This window comes from Lucilia sericata, unplaced genomic scaffold (genome assembly GCF_015586225.1).
Source record: "Lucilia sericata isolate MDLA Ls3-8-SP2 unplaced genomic scaffold, ASM1558622v1 Contig000109F_arrow, whole genome shotgun sequence".
Lineage (NCBI taxonomy): Eukaryota > Metazoa > Arthropoda > Insecta > Diptera > Calliphoridae > Lucilia > Lucilia sericata.
The window spans coordinates 222,599-241,184 of record NW_023994141.1 but is presented as its reverse complement, the minus strand read 5'-3'; the positions used below and the strand labels follow the sequence as shown (position 1 = coordinate 241,184).

Sequence of the window (18,586 nt, the reverse complement as noted above, 5' to 3'; positions counted from 1 at the left end):
GAAATTTATCCAATATTAAGATTTTTTAAATTTTCTTTCCCCTCATCTTGGTGTTATTGCAATCCCGAGGAAAAGAGGGACTATAAACTGGTGATGATCAAATGTATCTTTCGCCATAGAACCGTATAATCTGGTACCGTGGAAAACGGTAGCCCGCAGGGCAGAGTTTCGTAATTTGTCTTGTCCCTGTTATTGGTTTGGTCACTTCGGGGTAAACGTGGTGGCTGTGGGTTAAACCCAAATTCGCGGGAAGAGAATTTTGGTTAAAAGACTGATGCAAGTTAAAATCTGTAATTCTGGATAAGTTTGCTGCTGTTGACGAGACAACAGATACCTTACTTCCCCCCGGGGCATGTTTCCATGATCAAATGTCCCATCATGGTGTATTGCAATTCCGGGGTATAGAGGTGCTACCAGTACCTCTAGTCTACCGGGACTATAAACTGGTGATGTCACTTCACTCCTCGGCTAGTCCTTGGTATGATTTGACATGGGGTCTAACCAGAGAACCACATAATCTGGTACTACGGGTGGTCAGTTGCCAGGACTATGTGATGGTTTTTGCATGTGATGTTTTTTGCATCTCGGAAGTTAAGCATAGATTTGAAAGCTAGAGTAGTTGAGCAAAGTCTGATCAGCTCACCCAGTGTTTGAAAAATACCACCATTAAATTAAGCCGGTACTGCTGGTATTCACGTAAAGCACTCCATCTGTCCGTCCTACATGAACCTTGTTATCAAACTACAGGTCGCAATATTCAAGATTATTTAATGGAATTTGGCTCCAAGGAAAGATTTTATTGATCGACATATAACCGTTCCCCTAGGAATCTATAAAACATATTTTTCAAAACTAAAAACTTAAATTTTAAAGAAATATATAATTGTCTTAATTGATATTATCCCAGCAAAAACTCGGTAATGACTTTCAGTTGTAACTACTTACATATTAACATACTTTTCAATGACTACTACATATCGTAGTACATATAAGTAGTCTAATAACGTCTTTTTATTATTTTGTTATATAAATACTTTCGAATTCATTAGTCATCTACTCCGTGAAGCTATAGAAGCTGTATATGTTTTTACGTACTATTTACATTGACTACTTTTTCTAATTACTTGTAAGCAGTTGTGGTAAGTAGTTGCATCCAATGTCATCACCATTTTAAAATAATGATTTTAAATGCTATTGTGTAAGTAAATTTTAGCATTTCAACTCCTTACATTGTAATGAAACTATGAAATATGTTGATTTTACCACATAACATGTGTTTGTGCTACATAGCTAAACAAAATTTAATCTTTACATTAAAATACATAAAACTATTGATTTCAATTCCCCAAAAACCAATAAACCCATTATTATATAAGTACTTTAAAAGCATATTAAAACATCCCCAATGAGTTTTACCTTAATAGAAGTAATCGTTCGGCATCATTACCTACACATTATCCAAAAAAATTGTGCAAATATAAAAACTAACAAAAATCTTTAACAAAAAATACAATTTTTCAGCTTAAAACCCACACAAACACCCCAGCACGTTTACTCTCCCTTAAAAACACAAACATGAATAAACGTTTCGTTAGCCTTTTGATGTTGGCCTGTTGGCTTAGTGTGGCCTACAGTGAACCCAGCTATGAGGATTCAGCCTCTCAAGTCAATAGTCCTAATGTGGGACATCAAGCCAATTCACTGTTCAATACAAATGCAGACAGTAATATGGATGGCGATAATGGAATGGATGGAATGATTATGGGTGCTGGTTTGGGAAATAAAGACAATTATGACAAGAGAGTGGAGCGTTATGCCTTTGGTTTGGGCCGAAGAGCTTATACTTATACAAATGGCGGTAATGGTATTAAACGTTTGCCTGTGTACAATTTCGGTTTGGGTAAACGGGCCAGACCTTATTCTTTCGGCTTGGGTAAGCGCTCAGACTATGAGGACTCAGATGCCCAAATTGCTGAAGATTTGGATAGAGCCTACAATGCTGCTTTTATGATGGGTAGGGAGTATATAAATAAATTTTAACAAATATTTCTTACTTAACAAATTGTTATTTTTATTTTAAAGATGAAAAACGCAACCGCCCTTATAGTTTTGGTTTGGGTAAACGTGATCCCTTGAATGAAGAACGTCGGGCAAATCGTTATGGCTTTGGTTTAGGACGTCGTTAAATTCTATTGTTATAAAGCTGAAACCCACCTGAAACCATTCTCCGTTAAGCAAACTTAAGTAATTGTAATTTGTTTTTTGGAACATTTCATTTCTTTAAAACTAATCTAAATGAAAACCTACAAACTACAATTTTCCTAAAACTTTTCATTTTGAAATTGTGTGTGTGTAAATTGTAAAATTTTCCATAAACTAACACTATCCAGCCTACAATTCCTTTAATTAGTTTTAATGAAAAGGAAATGCTCTAAAAAATCATAATATATAAAAACAAAATTTGGCAACTGAAAAATATTTATATCAAAAAAAAAAAATTGTTTTATTTGAAGGGATAGTATTATTATAATTTATTGAATAATTGTGTAATAATGCAAAATACACCAACCAAATTATTTAAAATAAATTAAGTTTTAAAACATTAATTATTATTAAAAAAAAACAACCATGTATTTATTTAATTTATGTGTAGTTTTTAGTATGAGTGCCATTTCCAAAATAAAGAAAACTTGAAAAACAAAAAAAAAACTAAAATTTTTTCCTAAACAATTACCCCAAAAGAATTGTTTATTATAACAACAATTAGTTATTAAGCTTAAATAAATAAAATAATCAAATCAATTAAAATGAAAATGTGAAAATTTTCAGGCAATTCAATTAAAAGAAATTAAATAGTCAAATTTTAAATGTTTTCATCAGTGTCTGTCATCCTTAAAAATTAATGAAAAAAAAAAAAAAAAGAATGAAAAGTTTTTTTGTGGATTATTAAAAACTCATTATAAAATTATATATAAAAATAAAATTAAAATGACATCATTGCATTCGTTGTTATGTCTGCAAAAAACAAACCAAAAAATATACAAATTATTAAAAAGAAGCAAACATCTATGAAAATAATAAACAAATTATTAAAAATTAATTAAACAAACCACATTTTATTTGTCATAAATAAGTAAACAAAATAAATAATTTTGTAAATAATGTTTAAAATTCATTGTATAATGATATCAAAAACAAACCTAAGAAAATAATTAAAAATTAATTATATATACGTATAAATATTTACATAAATATTATTTAAAAACTAACTAAACAACAAGAAAATTAAAAAATTAAATAAATATATTTAAACAAAACGTAATATACATATGTCAGTGTCTATTCCAGCACTTAAATTTGTCTTATTCAAAGAGTTTTATTAATAAATAATAAAAGAGATCATGCTAAGTTTATGGGTTAATTAATGTGCAAAAACAAAAAGTACCAAATCTGACTTTGTACTTTTACCATCACTTACCTTAGGAACTAATGTGCTAGTCTTCAAGTTGGTCGGTTCAAACTCTTAAGTTTTTGTTCTTATGCCAAATGTCAAGTTAATTCCCTATTCCCTGCTTCATAAGCAGCTCACTTGGGTCCATTTATTTTGGTTCCATTGTGTTATTCTAATGCTCACAGCAGTGTATTCTGATATCACTCTCTGGTTCCGGAACTAAACCAATCGGTTGCATGTATAAAGCCTATTTTTAAGACCTCTCATAGAAAAAGAAGGAGAACCAAAGGGATGTTGGACAGTTGCAAAATAGATGCTACAACGTCTCAACTTCCTCTACATTATGACAACTTCTACGATAATCATTATATCCAAGATCTAGTCTCATGGCTGAAGGCAAAGTGTCCTGTAATTTATGATAACAGCATTCTAATCTGTTCTCTTCGAAAATTTATAAGCAATCTTGATCTGATAGCATCATATAGAGGCCTGGTAGACCTCGGGTGCAGATAAGAGGTTTCCTTGAAACAGCTGATTTGGTCTTTCCCATACAGTTGCTTAAGAACAATTCATAAGAGAGATACCAATAAAGGTGTCGATTTCTTTCTCATTCAACAATGCGCTGATCCTTTCCAATTCATTAGCTTTACATTTATCCTGACATTTGTCATGACCAGGGACCCATATTAGCGTTATCCTAGAATGTACTGTTATCTAATTTAGAGATAACCGGCATTCTTTGATTAACCTAGATGTCTTAAAGGCACCCGTTACATTCTTGATAATAGCTTTGCTGTCAGTATATATACATATATCACCCGATATGTGATAGTACCTTAGCCAATTCGGCACATAATACAAATTCTTAAGTAATGAAACCACCACCCTCTTTTCCACTCCTTTTGGAGGTATAAGTGTAAACTTTCGTTACACCTGGAGTTGGGTGGAGTTCTAGTTCTGAAGTGCTATCTAGATTCCTGATACGAAAGCGATTATCGAAGTTGGGCTTTGTAATGCAATAGCCAACATTCAAATGCAGTGATTCGAAGTGTTTTATAATTCGTGAATGTCCGTAAATTTTGTAAACAAACCACGAACCGCATGCATTTAGTCTGATCGCAGAGTTGAGGGTACGTTTAATGGCCATTAAGTCAGCTGGTAATCAGTTTAATATGGTATGCTGTGCTTTGGTTGGCTTTGTCTTCATTGCTCCCGTAATAAGGATGACAATGTTTCTCATAGTGCTCTCAATGGTTACACAGTGTGAATGATGCTCCATTGCTGGCCACCACAGTATAACTACATAAAACTGTACGGGCCAGACCACTGACTCGAAAATCAGTCCAGTTTATACCTTTCGGGTTTATTCCCCAAATGATACCAACCGCCTTCTTGCAGGTATAGATAACCACGTTAATCCCGTTGACCCGGTTCTAAATATTTTAATTCCAAGATATCTTGCTATCTAAGAGTATGCCGAGGTTCTTTGTGCAGTAAGAAGTTTTTTTGGCGGTATAATGTTTTCAATTTTGTACCTCCTAATGAAGAGAGCTAGTGGCACTTATGACCCTATTGCTACATAGTTACCCAATGAGCCGTTCAGTTTGAGAGTGAACACCCAATCCTCCTAGCGCCATCAGGATGGCAATGGGTTCAACCTTATTAAAGGCACCTTCAATATCCAGAAAGGCGACAAGAGGATATGCAGTAGCGAACCTTCAATGTGTCCAATGTGAATAAAGATGAATTTCCCCTGTTTGGTACTTTTTAAATACTTTTTTACATAGAAAAACGTGCGTTTTTTTAAAGATTCATTTATACGTCTAAAATGTTTTAAAAATGTGTCACTTATAAATTTATAATTTATGGCGTGACTCTAAAATATCACCTCACGCACTCAGCTCTAGTGTTTAGTAATAGTGCGCCATCTTGTGTTGAGTAGTTGAACGTAAGATTTAGTCTGGTTTAAAACCTTTGTCTTTGCTATAATAACACATTTCAAGCTGTTCAGTGATTTCAAAACTGTATATTAACTGACCTACCGAATATGAAAGACATTATTCATAATTGTATATAAAAGGTTTATAAAGTAAATTTTCATACAAAATGTGTTCAATAAACCTTTGATAAGTGAGAAGATGAATAAGAAAAATTAAATTTTCGATATAAGTTATAAAGGCCTTATTCATAAAAAATGTTTATTTTATAAACGGTTTATAATTCAAATATTGTTTTAGAAACCATTTATAAAATAAAATGTTTATTAATAAGGTGTAAGGTATTTGAATATAATGGGTTTTATTTAGTGAAAAAATGTATGTTTAGTGAAAAAAAGATTTATCCTTCGCACTCCTACTCATGCTTTTCGGCAAGTTTCCGATGTTAATCTCAGCTTTAGAAATTTCATCCTTCTTCGGGTCAAAGTTCATTATCCATTTAAAATAGTATATTATTCGTGCGTTGGGACTAATACCTCGGCGGAATTTGGACCCTTAGCGTTACGCCTAGCCACCGACTGTCTAATATGTGCTTGTCCTACGAGGAAGTCAATCGTCACTCCATAGATTACAAAGAGACAGTCAGTAAACTAGACCAAGGGTGTCAATACACGACAATGAACATTTCTACGAGGAAGTCAATCGTCACTCCATAGATTACAAAGAGACAGTCAGTAAACTAGTCCAAGGGTGTCAATACACGACAATGAACATTTCTGATTAAATTTCTTTTTTTATATATCCACTCTCTAGATTACTTTGGGACTGTAAAGTTACTACTGTCTCCGCTCCCGCTTACACAGGGGACACTAAAGAGAAAACTGTCTTCACTCTCTTTTACAAAGAGTACATATGTGATGAAAGAAGAATTAGAGGCAACCAGATGGTTAGACGTTCTGTCTGACTGTGTTTTCGGGATGCATTGACTCTTTGTAGAACTGCTAGGAATTGATTCTAAATTTTTCATCAAATTTATCAACATTCTTCTTTCTAGTTTTATTTAAATGTTTTTAATTTACCCCCAGTTATTTACCAAAAAAAAAGAAATTAAAATCTTTTTTTTACACGTAAATATTTCATTTTATTTAAATTACAACTAAATTTTATTAAACAATATCTACATACAAAAACATACACATAAAACTACAAAAAATCTATTATCTTACCGAGCAATAATAAAAAAAAAAACTTAAAATAAATATTTACAATAAAATGCAAATAATACATACACAGACAATAATATAATATAAAATAAAATTCAACAACTATCTAAAGCATTTAATATCAATTAGAGAACAAAAAACTAACAAAATTTGTATGAACTGGCACTTAACCATGCTAACTCCTCTCCTCCCCGCCCCTAACTTATATAGTTTACAAACTAAAACCTGCAATTTGTATAAATTAAACTTAAACAAAAAAAATTTTACAAAGAAATACAAATTAATTTAAACGAAAACGTTGACTGGCTGTTCGATAGGGTGTATAACCTCTATTGTCTTTGTAGTGATCATCATCTTCTTCCTCGGAACTTTGAGACTCGGAGGAATAATACACCGATTTCATGTAACCGGGAAAAGGAGTAACCGACATAAAATCATCACCATTATCATCATCGGGGGGTTCAACGGCCATGAAAGAGATGGCAAAACCTTTAAGGGAGGTGCTCTCATCCGATTGAAAACGTATTAAAATGGTATCGGAATAGGACACTATAACAGGAGGTTTCTGAAAAGAGATAAAATTAAGTAAGAGATTTAAATATATATGTATATTTTTTAAAGTTAAAACTTACCCTATTGCCACAGTATTTGCCATGATTGGTATTACGCTGAAAACTTTGTTCCTCCGATATTTCCAAAGAATCATAATCACATCTCTCTGAATATTCAATTTCAAAGTGTAAAAATTTAATTTTAACACTACTCTCCGGATCCGATTGTATGCGCCAATTACAATACATATTACGTTTATAAGGTCTTGAACCATAACGCGGATGTGAATAGAATATTTGAGAGTGATTTGTGGCCCTTAAATAGCCACCACATTCTGAAAAAAGAGAAGAAAAAATATATATTTATAAGAAATGATTTGTTGATAGTTTTTGCTCAAAAACTTACCCGTTGAATAGGTGGCAAAGAAACCTTTACGCTGTAAACCTGCATCCGTTTTCAAAACCATAAACATATCATTGGAGGAAGCCACCACAGCATACGGTTCCCTACCTCCACAATATATACCTAAGGTCGAACTATTTTCCGATTTACCATCATGTATGGCCACAAAATCATATATACATTCTTGATGATTTTCCAATTGAAATTCATGGAATGTCAATTGGACCCGATGACCCAAGACGGTATGAAAATGCCAATAACAATAGATATTACGAGGATAATCCTCTGGATATCTGGGACTGGAGATTACCCCGTAAGGATTGGTTATTTCAAATTTACACTTGGTTTCGGTACAATTATGACGATTTTCATGTAGGCTATAACCGTTACGACAACTACAAATGTACGAACCGAAAGTATTGCGACAATGATGTTGACAGCCCCCATTGTTGATGCTGCACTCGTCGGTATCTGAAAGAAAGGGAAAAGGAAGGGATTGTTAGTTGTTTGATCTTGTTATAGAATTTGTGTGTTTTTTTCAATATGTTTTGGGGGGAGAGTTTAAACCGAAACGTTGTTAAGTTAATGATCATTATATTTTATGATTTCATAAAGAACACTTTGCTCGAGCTAACCAATACATATTGTTGTCAGTCAATCATTTTAAACTCTTCAATAAGCACTCTGTTGACAGAATTTAATCTCGTTAAAAACAAAGCAATAGCAATTAAAAAGTTTAGTTGCGATAACAAATATTTTCCGCAGGGAAAACCTAGAAAACGAATTCTGTAGTCTCTGTGGATGTATCTTACATTTCAATTTTTAGAAATCAAGAAAAGCGATCTTGTTATAAAGAAACCAGATTGGTTGTGGTAAACGAACGTTTCGATTACAGAAATTTTATTGCTTTAATCAAGTTTTTGTTTTCAATGAATTTTTCTTTGCATTTGAACATTTTTGTTGCTGGTATCGAGACATGTATGTATGTGTAACCCAAATTCGTTTGTGACAACTAAAATTCTTTCTTCGGTGAACCAAACTATTGTTATTTAGCCAATTCTGTCACTTCGCAAGCATTTTTGTGTCTAAACTAAGTTATAAATAAAATTTTAAAAGTATTTCACTTACCTATTTCAAATTTCGCCGAGAATCCTGTATGCTGTACCGATTTATCCGAAAAGAATTCCAAACGTAAAATACTCTGTTCCGAATTAATAATAGGAGGTATTTCATGACCACAATAAACACCAATTTTCTTCAATCTATTATCCCGCAACTTTGAATAAATCACCAAATAATCATAATTACATTCGGTATATTGGAACTTAGTGCCCTCCAAATCGAAGGCAGTAAAATTTAGAAAAACTGCATGATTAGCGGGAGCCACAATTTCCCAAATGCATTCCTTAGAAATGGGATAGACATCTGGCCAAGAGGGTGAGTTAACCATACCACTGCCCACACTGGCATCGATGATACCACCACAAGCATCTGTAAACGAAACAAATTAAAATTACAATATAAAACATAAATTCTGGTTATCTGAAAACCTATACATGCATATTTGGATATTGCATTTTCAAATATTGTTTCTACCACACATACATACCTTCACATGTTCTGCCATTTGGCTGCAATTCATAGCCGGCAAAACAACCACACTGATAGCTCCCCAAAGTATTTATACATTCGTGTTCACAGCCATGATTGGCAAATTTACATTCATCGACTTCCTTCATGAATACAGCTGAAAAGCCAACTTTTTGCACTGAGCCATCCGATACAAATTTCAAATACATTTGATTGCTATTGGTTCTGTTAAATTAAAAAGGAAAAATATTATTAAATGTTTTTAATTTGTTTTGTTTTATTGTAAAAAATAAAAACTTACTTTATATTTGGTGGCAATTTGTAGCCACAAAATATTCCTATTAATTTGGACTCGGAACTATTGCCATCTCTTATCTCTACATAATCGTAAATACAATTATCATGATTTTCCAATTCAAATGATTGAAACTTTAAGGCCACTTGATGATTATCGGGTACGGTTATACGCCAAATACACTCTTTATCGGGAAAGTACTCTAGAGGATAGTTGGGTGAGTCTATGCGCCGATCTTCGGTTAGAAATATATCACCACCACAGACCACTAAAGGAAAAAATTAAATAAGGTTTTTGGTTAATATATTTTATAAAACAGGAATACAATATTTTCAGGAAATTAGGAAAAACTTGGTACCAATTTTTAGTCCCAAATATGATCTCTTGATCTACTACTTTATTTAACAATTTTATCATATTTCAGCAATTTTTGGCTTGATTTTGTTGATTTTCAATAGAAGAATGCTTTATAGTTTTTTTTTTGATATCTGAAAGATATCTGGGGTTTCGGGAAGATTATTTTAACAAAAATACAGAGGTAGTATTGGTTTTGGGTTTATTTCTCAGCCATTTTTGGCTCGATTTAGTTGATTTTCAATAGAAATATTCTCGAATATTTGTCTGATATATTAATGTAATTTTCTTTCCTATTTGGGCCTTTCGATTATTATTTTAAAAGACAAACGGTCAAACTGAGATAGTCTCGGGTTCTCTTTATATCTCTATTGACTATCTTAATAAAATTCTAGAAAATGGGTCTTGAACATTAAGGCAGAGATTTGGACTTATGAGATATCTGGGAAGTCGAAAGTTTTAAAGAAAGAATTAACCAATTTTCGAAAAGTTTGTTTTAAAAACAAACGATCAAACTTTAGAAACTGAGGTAGTGTTGGGTTTCGGTTTTGGTTTGTCTGATATATTAATGCAAGTTCAAAAGATATTTGGGGATTTTGAGAATATTATTTTAAAAGACAAACGTCAAACATCAATAACTGAGACAGTCTTGGTTTCTCTTTCGTAGTTGATTAATTGATCGAAAATGGATCTAATACATTAAGGCAGAGATATGGGCATATAATATATCTGGGATGTCGAAAGTTTTAGAGAGAGATTTAATCAATTTTCTCATAGAATTATATGGTTGTTAGATCTTCTTTTTTTCTATTTTGTTAAAGATCAATGTTAAGTTTATAATTCAAATCTATAAGATGAATGTCGTCTATTTATTAAAAGAAAGTTTTGTTTAAACTCTATCAATTATTCTAAAAAATAACTTATTTAACAAACAAAATTTTGTTGCATACTTTTAGGATGTAAGTTTAACAAATATTGTAGCCTATTTTTCAGCTTCATATAACTTAAATTTTATATTTATAATAAAAAACCAATTTAAATTTATTAAAACTTTTCTTTAATCTGAAAAAATACTTCAAAAAGTTTTATATTTAAAGCTTTTTAAAGTTTTTACAGCCTAAAAATAGGCTTAAATTTAATTGTTTCTAAATATATCAAGGTTTCTTTTCGACAACAGCTGATTAAAATGTCTAAAATATGATTAATTGCTTAAAGTTTAGAAAGTTAAAGTGGTTTATAATAATAACACAGCAAACTAAGTTAAAGAAAATTTGTTCTAAATATGAATCCCTTAAACAGCTATTTAATATCCACTTAAAGTGTCTCCCTTTTTTTTTAAAAAAAAAAAACTTTTTCAGTCAACTTTATTAAACAATAATAAAATGTTTGCCGCTGTAAACACAGTATTGTTTAGTAAATAAATCAACAATTATTACTTTTTTGCTTAATAGTCCGCAACTAATTTGCAGCAAACAAAGTTTTTTGTTCAAATAGAGCATTTTTTTTTTTTGGTAACACAGCACTTATACAAACATAATTCATAGGAAATAAAGGAAATACATGCATTATAAACTAAATGGTTAAATAATTTTCTTTCCTATAGGACTGGCTACGCATAGAAATGTTACACAGAACAAATGCCTACGATAGCTGTTTGTTTGTAGTACTTTTGTTAGAAGGACCATAAACACCACCTGTTTACCCTTTTCCTAAACATAAACCGATTTTTATCGTATGATATTTTTGGTTTGTGGTTTGCCATAAATTTGTCATTTGTTTATTACAATGAAAAAACTAAAATCACTTACCCTCAAAATCAGCTATAAAACCGCGAAAACCTTTAATACTACGCCGATTAACATAACTAATCAGCATACGACTGGAGTCACTTTTTATAGTTACAGATGTATGATTCCCACATAAACGTTGTATAACGGGTGATTTATGCCAATAACCATCACGTATTTCCACATAATCATCGGTACAGTCGGGGGAAAGGAAGAGGTTCTGAAAGAATACAATTTTACATTAATTGGTTTAGAAAATGTTTAATTTCTATTGATAACTAATAAAACTTATTATTTAGAAAATGGTTAGAACATATTTTCACTATAATCTATTAATAATAAATTTAATAAAATTAAATTAAACTATTTAATTGTCAATTCTATTAATTTTCCTTAACATGGCAATTTTTGCTAAAATTAGACTTAGCATGTTTTCATTCTAACTTAACAATATTCTTGCAATTTCAACACTTTTTTCCTAAATATTTGAACAATATGTACGTACCCCCAACAATTTTAAAATATTAATGGTTTTTGTAGCAAACTTTTAAATGTAAATTTATTTTTGTTTTTTTAAAGTTTTTTTCCAAAAAGTACTTTTTTAAAAACATAATTGAAAATATTAAGGAGATATAAAATTTCACTATTAGTATTTTAAACTTCAAAAAGGGTAGTTAGGACATATTATAGTAGTTTTTTTTTTTTTTTGATTCGATATAAAGTAGTTTCTTCAAAAAAGTACTTTAATTAATTAAAACTTAAAAAAGTACTTTTTTGGAAATTAATGCCAAATTTTAGGCTTTTATTTCTTAGAAAGTATTCCAAAAGCTATACAAATAAAATTTTACGAAAGTGATAGAATTCCTTTCTTATGGTATTTTTTTTATTTTCTTTGCATAAAGTATTATTTTCATTCAATAATACTCCTTAAAGTACTTTTTGTTACTTTTTTTTTTAAGAAAAAGTTCTTCTAAATTTAAGAAAATGGAAATGAAATGATATTAAATTTCAAAATTATAATAAGGTCTAGAAAGTCGTTGTTTTTGGTACTTATTATTTTACATCACAAAAAGCACCTTTTAGCTAAGAATTCTGATCAATAGTACTTTTAAACATAAAAATATAATTTTAAAACTAAATTATCTCAAAATAACACCGTTTTCAAAAAGTACTTTTTTAGTAATTTGTTTAAGAAAAGCGCTTTAAGAAGTGGAAAAAGGAAAGGTGTTGGTCTTAAATTGCAAAAAATAGGGCTAGAAAATCCCTGATTTGGTACTTTTTGTTTTACAAAAAAGTACTTTTTGGCAACAATAAATAATATATGACATTTACTCCAAAATGTTGAAACTATATTACATTCCAATTGTAAATCGTACTTTTTATTAGAGCAAAATGGGAAAAGTACATATCTCCAGTTATATGAAAATCATGTTTTTGTTTTGTATGTCACTTCTTTATTAAAATCAGATCAGAACTTTTGAAAATATCGAAATTTTAAATGTGTGTTTCTTATAAAAGTTTTGTATTGGAATTTAAAACTTTTAAACATCCTGCTGAAGAGAAGGAAAAAACTATTTTTTGGTACTTTTTCCTTTTTGTCATAGAATGATTAAGCGTTTTTAAGGATATAAGGGTTATTATTTTGATTCTTTAAAATCAAAAACTTAGTACTTATAAAAGCTCCAAAAAACGTAAAAGAAGACAAAAAACAAAAAAAAAGTACTTTTCTTATCTATCAACTAATTAATTGATGAAAAGTAAAAATATTTTTAATACAAAAGAGTTAAGTTAAAATTCTCCTTCCAAGAATATGACTTCAATTGAAATTTGTACTGATTTCAAAATACAAAAACAAAAAAATAAAAACAACTTACCACTTGATGCAACTGCAATATAATCCTCTCACCATTCGTAGCCGTTATACGCCATTCACAAGATTCCAAAGATTTATCGAAATCTCCATTAAAATCATAATCACCATCACTGCCACTACCCTCGACCTCATCATTTAGATCATTACCACTGCCTCCCTTATAACTATAATGAGGTGCAACAATTTGACCCGCATTCTGTTGAAAAGTGCGGCCACAAGTGGCACATTTATACAGTAAATTGGCCTGAGCTATATCACCCTTACTCAACTTAATACGTTGGCCAATTTCTATCTTTTCATGTTCACGCACACCCAAAGGTTGTATAGTATCGAGATAAACACTTTTCGAAAAAGTATTGCGAGCATAGTGCATTATCGAATTGTAATCATAGGGTAAACCCAATGAATCCACATCTTCGGGTGATAAAACATCAAAATTATATTCCTGACCCTTCATTATATTCGCCTTATTAATGATAATATGTTGATCACGATCTGTGCGTGTGTGTTCATGCCAAAAGCCCACCACATGACCCAGTTCATGCACCACAATGCCAAATTTTTCACAATTACGTCCTATAGAAATAGCTTGGCGGCCATTGCCACGTTTACCCACAAAAGAACAGCAGCTGTTAAGGAAAATTTAAAAGTTAATTTCTCTATTAAGAAGCTTTAATTTAACTCTTTACTTACCCACAATTTTTAATGGTAAAATATATATAATTTGGATGCACTTTGGGATCTCTTTCCACAAACTTAATACAAGTAAAATTTTCCCAATGTCTCATGGCCTGCTTGAAGAGTGCCTTGTGTGCTCCACTAAAAATATGATCAATTTCATAGGGTATAACACCATAATCCCAGATTCTTTCTTTTTTAGCGGTTACAGCACGTTTTGGACGATTTATAACATCATTTTGTGTGCTGTCATCCAGGATTAAATCATTATGCTGCATTAGTAGGGGAGCACTAGTTGTGATAAAAATAAGACAAAAATAAAGAAATTTTTATTTTAAATTTTTAATTTATTTTTTTTTTTAATTTTAAAATTTATTTAATTTTACAGAGCTTTTTTTAAATTTACAATACTACTTAAATTATGTTATTTAAATAAAGACTTTATATTATTAATTTTAAATTAAGAAACTTTTGAGGTCTTAGTAATATGTTTATATGTCAAGTTTTAGGAACAAATTTTATATCATATAGATTATATAAAGATCAAAATTGTTTTCGATATCCTTTTTATGTTCTAAATAAGTTGCCAAAAGTCAAGTGTCCGCCACCCGAAATATTGTTATTCAAAAGTCTCTAAAGGTAGTGACCCAGGTACGTTAAAAATTGTTTATTCGACTTTTACTAATTGCTGGAAAAGATGATCACAACAACTTTATTAGTTTATAATATTTTGAAAATTAAAAAAAAATAAATGGACTATAACTCGAAAATGTCTATAAAATATAGGAAATTTGATTCTTTAGGTTTATAATTCAATTGTTTCCAAAAAAAATTCATTTGTGACCTTTGACCTTTAATATTTCGGTTATAGATAGAATTTGTATTTTTTTCTGTTTTGAGTGAGTTTTTATTTGAGTTTATTGTCAAAAGCTCATTCCAATGAGCGCAAGAGGTCCAAGAACTCCCCAATTTAACCGACGACCAATTTAGTTTGTAGTTTCAAATTTTAGGAGTTCATAAAGAATATATGAATAAAATTTTATTGAAAACGAAAATTTTTTCAAAAACTATAGAAGATCGTCAAGGACTTTAGCATTATTAGAGCAAAATATCTAATTAATGATTAATATTTCGAACAGATCGTACTTTCATACTGAAGATAAGAATAATTGAAAAGTATGTTTCTGGGTCCTGCGTTAGGTTAGTAGTTAGTGTTTAAGTTTATCAGACCGGAGCGACGCTCAACAGGCCAAGACCTTCTCTATTTAGCCGGTTCTGCAGGTTTTTTATAAAGAATATATGAATAGAATTTTTCTGAATTTTTTTAAAACCGAAACTTTTTTCAAAAACAATAGGCCTCCGATAGGTTGGTGATTAGTGTTCTAGTCTGGTATACCGGAGGTGGTGGGTTCGATTCCCACCTGGGGCACTGGTTAAGGAGCGCACAACAGGCCCGATAGAGGTCTAGGTGTATTTCTTCGGATTTGATGTATATACATTCTCCTTTCAAACTAACTAACTATAGAAGATCATCAAGGTCAAGGTCTTTAGCATTATTGTAGCAAAATATTTAATTAATGATAAATAGTTCGAACTGATGAAACTTTTTCATACTGAAGATAAGAATAATTGAAAAGTATGTTTCTGGGTCCTCCGGAAGGTTAATAGCTAGTGTTTAAGTCTATCAGACCGGAGCGGCGCACAACAGGCCCGATGGAGTCCTAGGAGTATTTCTTAGGATTTAATGTAACATTTTCAAACTAACTATATTTCAGGGTCTAGATCAGAGATAGACAAATTGTTCTCTATAATTTCCCTTGTTTACGTAAGCTCACTCTCCTATAAGTAACAAACACTCTCTCTCAGCCTGGTCTAGATCTGTGGCAACCAGAAAGAGGAGGCTCAGGTGGAGGTGATTATTTTCTGAGGAGGTGATTCTTTTCTTAAAAACTTTTCAAAATATTTTTGTTTCTTAATAATTGGGGAGAGTTTAAAATATTCTATCTTCTAACGTTCGTTGGGTAGATAATTTTTGAAATAGTAAATCGGTTTACTTGGCAGCGCAGAGCAATTATCTGGCGAACTTATGATAATATAAACAAAATAAAAAATCCACCCAAATTACTAAATCAGATCCCCCTGATGACGTAAAGATGTAATCTACTTTAAATAAGTTCAGAAAAGAAAAACTATACAAAAATATGGTGAATTTGAAAAAATAAGGAATGAGTGTCAAATGTTCAATTTAAAACGGAAGCTATTGCCATCTGATTAAGAAGAACAAATCATCTGAAACTGAACATTTTCTTTTTACCATATCTGGTACGTATCAAAAATATTGTGTTAAACGGAAATTATCTTGGGTTCGAAGGACCAATTCAAACTGATTAATAATTAATTTGAGGAATAAGGAATTTGATTTTGAATTGAAATCCAATAACTTATTTTAATTAATTTTGAATTAATTTTACTTTAATACCTAAAATTTAACTTTTATTCCTAAATTAACTTCTCAAAATACACTATTTTATAATTAGAACACAATTAATAAATTACTTCCACTTAAAATTACTGGGTTTACCTGTTTTGCAATTTTGTCTTCTTGTGTTTTTGCGCATTACTACGCTTCTTGTGTCTCTTGGGTCCACGCACCTTACGACCCTTGAGCTGCTTAAACAAACGCCTGTAAATATACAACAAAACAAAGAGCATTACAAATCTTTAACATACTATAGATCACTTCTGGTAGATATATTTTTAATAGGTTTTAAATCCACCAGGTACTTGAAATCACTCAGCAGGTATAAATTGTTAATCTCAATTGAAAATTCTATGGGATTTTCCAGGGAATTGCCACAAACAATAGTCAAAGAATTTTGCTGTGTGTGTGTGGAAATTCTAAGAAATATATTAAACATTCATAATGACTGGATATTTAAGGGAAAAACCCTACTGGAAATCCTTGTTAATTGAATTGAAAAGAAAAGTGTTTGTGTTTGCGAATTTGTGTGTGTGTTGCAGTTTATGACCGTTGTTAATTTGTATAAGAGTGTGTGTCATAAAACACTTGAAATGATCGTGCTGTGACGACTTACAGGTAGAAACACTTGAGCTCTTGAAGTGTTTTAAGGGCGAAATAATAACACGCGTTTAAGGGGTGGTTGTGTTAAATGCTCTTAATTGTAAAGTGAATGAAAGATCAAGGAAATTAAAAGAGCATTAAAAAAAGGAAATCAAAGAGAGTAAGGAATATAAATATTTAATAAAGAGCAATTAATAAGAGAAGACTACAAACTGGATGATTTAAAATATGAGTTCTAACTTTTTATAATGATGAGCAATTTATCACTTCATTAAGAGTTGTTTGTTTTTGGAGAACTGTAGTTACGAAGATTGTCTAAAACAAAACACCTGCTGGTTAACATTCCATTTAATTCTAAGATTTCTTTTCCTTTCTATAACATATCTCTAATATACAATATTTTTTAACTTACCTTTTCAATGTCATTTGTCTTAGTTTCTCTTTGGGTATGCCTTGCGAGTCATCACCTTTATCTTTTTTCTCCGTTAGAAGTTTCTCTGGTGGCACGCTGGGTTCCACTATGATGTTGCGTTCATAAAAGAAATTGTGATGTGTATCATGTTCAATATTCTTGGCATTAGATTGTATTTTTGAGACATCGCTATTGAACATAAAGGCTGGCAAATGATTTTGTGATTTTTTGCGTGCCTTTTTAGAGGAAAACGAAGCTTCTTTGTCGGCTTCTGCAGCCGCCAATTCAAGCAAATGTTGAACATGGGCAGGTGATTTGCCAGCTACGTTTCCTTTAGTATTGGGAGCCTTTAAAAGTGAAAAAAAATTAACAATTAATTACGTTTCCAATTTGTTAAATAAGTAAATATCTTTTAAAACTTACAATTTGCTTATCTATCTGTATAAATTGTTCAGGTTTTTCTATAATATCAAAATAACCATCGGGATCTACTTGCAGATCCTCGGGCATTTTCATAAAACTTTTTGAAGGAAAACCAAAATTAAAGCCTTTCACATTTGTTGGTAGTAGTAGAAAACCACATAAAAATACATAGATCATTTTACAAAATAACATATTTTGTTTTTACTTTAACACTTTTAAGCAAATAACACCAAAAACACTTAAATTTAAATATTTTTATTTATGTTTGTTTAAAACGTTTTTATCGTTACTGTTGTTGCAATAAATTCTTAAATTTATCTTAAATAAATATTATTCAATTTTATATTTAAAAAATAATTTTTTGTTCTTTCGGTATTTTTGTCTTTTAACTTCACTCTTTGAATAGAAATCTCTTACTGATCGTATAACACACGCAACATGCTCATAATATAGAAATTTGTATCTTTAACCGAAAAAACATAAAAACTAACAAAAGGTAAAAAGGTAAAAATATAAAGCAAACAAAC

The 18,586-nt window shown here is 30.8% G+C and overlaps 2 protein-coding genes across 3 annotated transcripts in view; one reads left to right on the top strand and one right to left on the bottom strand.

The window, feature by feature from the left end:
- Nucleotides 1–2,612, top strand: part of LOC119600266 (allatostatin-A) — a 92,459-nt gene extending 89,847 nt beyond the window's left edge. Inside the window, exons 2-3 of one of the 2 annotated variants that reach the window (XM_037950387.1) lie at nucleotides 1,522–2,014; nucleotides 2,083–2,612. In XM_037950387.1, the coding sequence (XP_037806315.1) occupies nucleotides 1,576–2,014; nucleotides 2,083–2,186 (543 nt within the window). In that variant the 5' untranslated portion in view covers nucleotides 1,522–1,575 and the 3' untranslated portion in view covers nucleotides 2,187–2,612. The remainder of the gene's footprint in view (nucleotides 1–1,521; nucleotides 2,015–2,082) is intronic. The other variant, XM_037950386.1, reaches the window with a different exon arrangement.
- Nucleotides 2,613–6,736: 4,124 nt separating this feature from the next.
- On the bottom strand, nucleotides 6,737–18,236 carry LOC119600285 (dorsal-ventral patterning protein tolloid). The gene is made up of 12 exons (XM_037950435.1): nucleotides 18,060–18,236; nucleotides 17,637–17,983; nucleotides 16,724–16,825; nucleotides 14,158–14,433; nucleotides 13,466–14,093; nucleotides 11,613–11,811; nucleotides 9,457–9,718; nucleotides 9,175–9,380; nucleotides 8,694–9,056; nucleotides 7,569–8,036; nucleotides 7,244–7,497; nucleotides 6,737–7,176 (listed from the first exon to the last, which is right to left on the bottom strand). The coding sequence occupies exons 1-12, from the start codon at nucleotides 18,234–18,236 to the stop codon at nucleotides 6,892–6,894; spliced, it is 3,567 nt and encodes a 1,188-aa protein (XP_037806363.1). The 3' UTR covers nucleotides 6,737–6,891.
- Nucleotides 18,237–18,586: the final 350 nt, after the last annotated feature.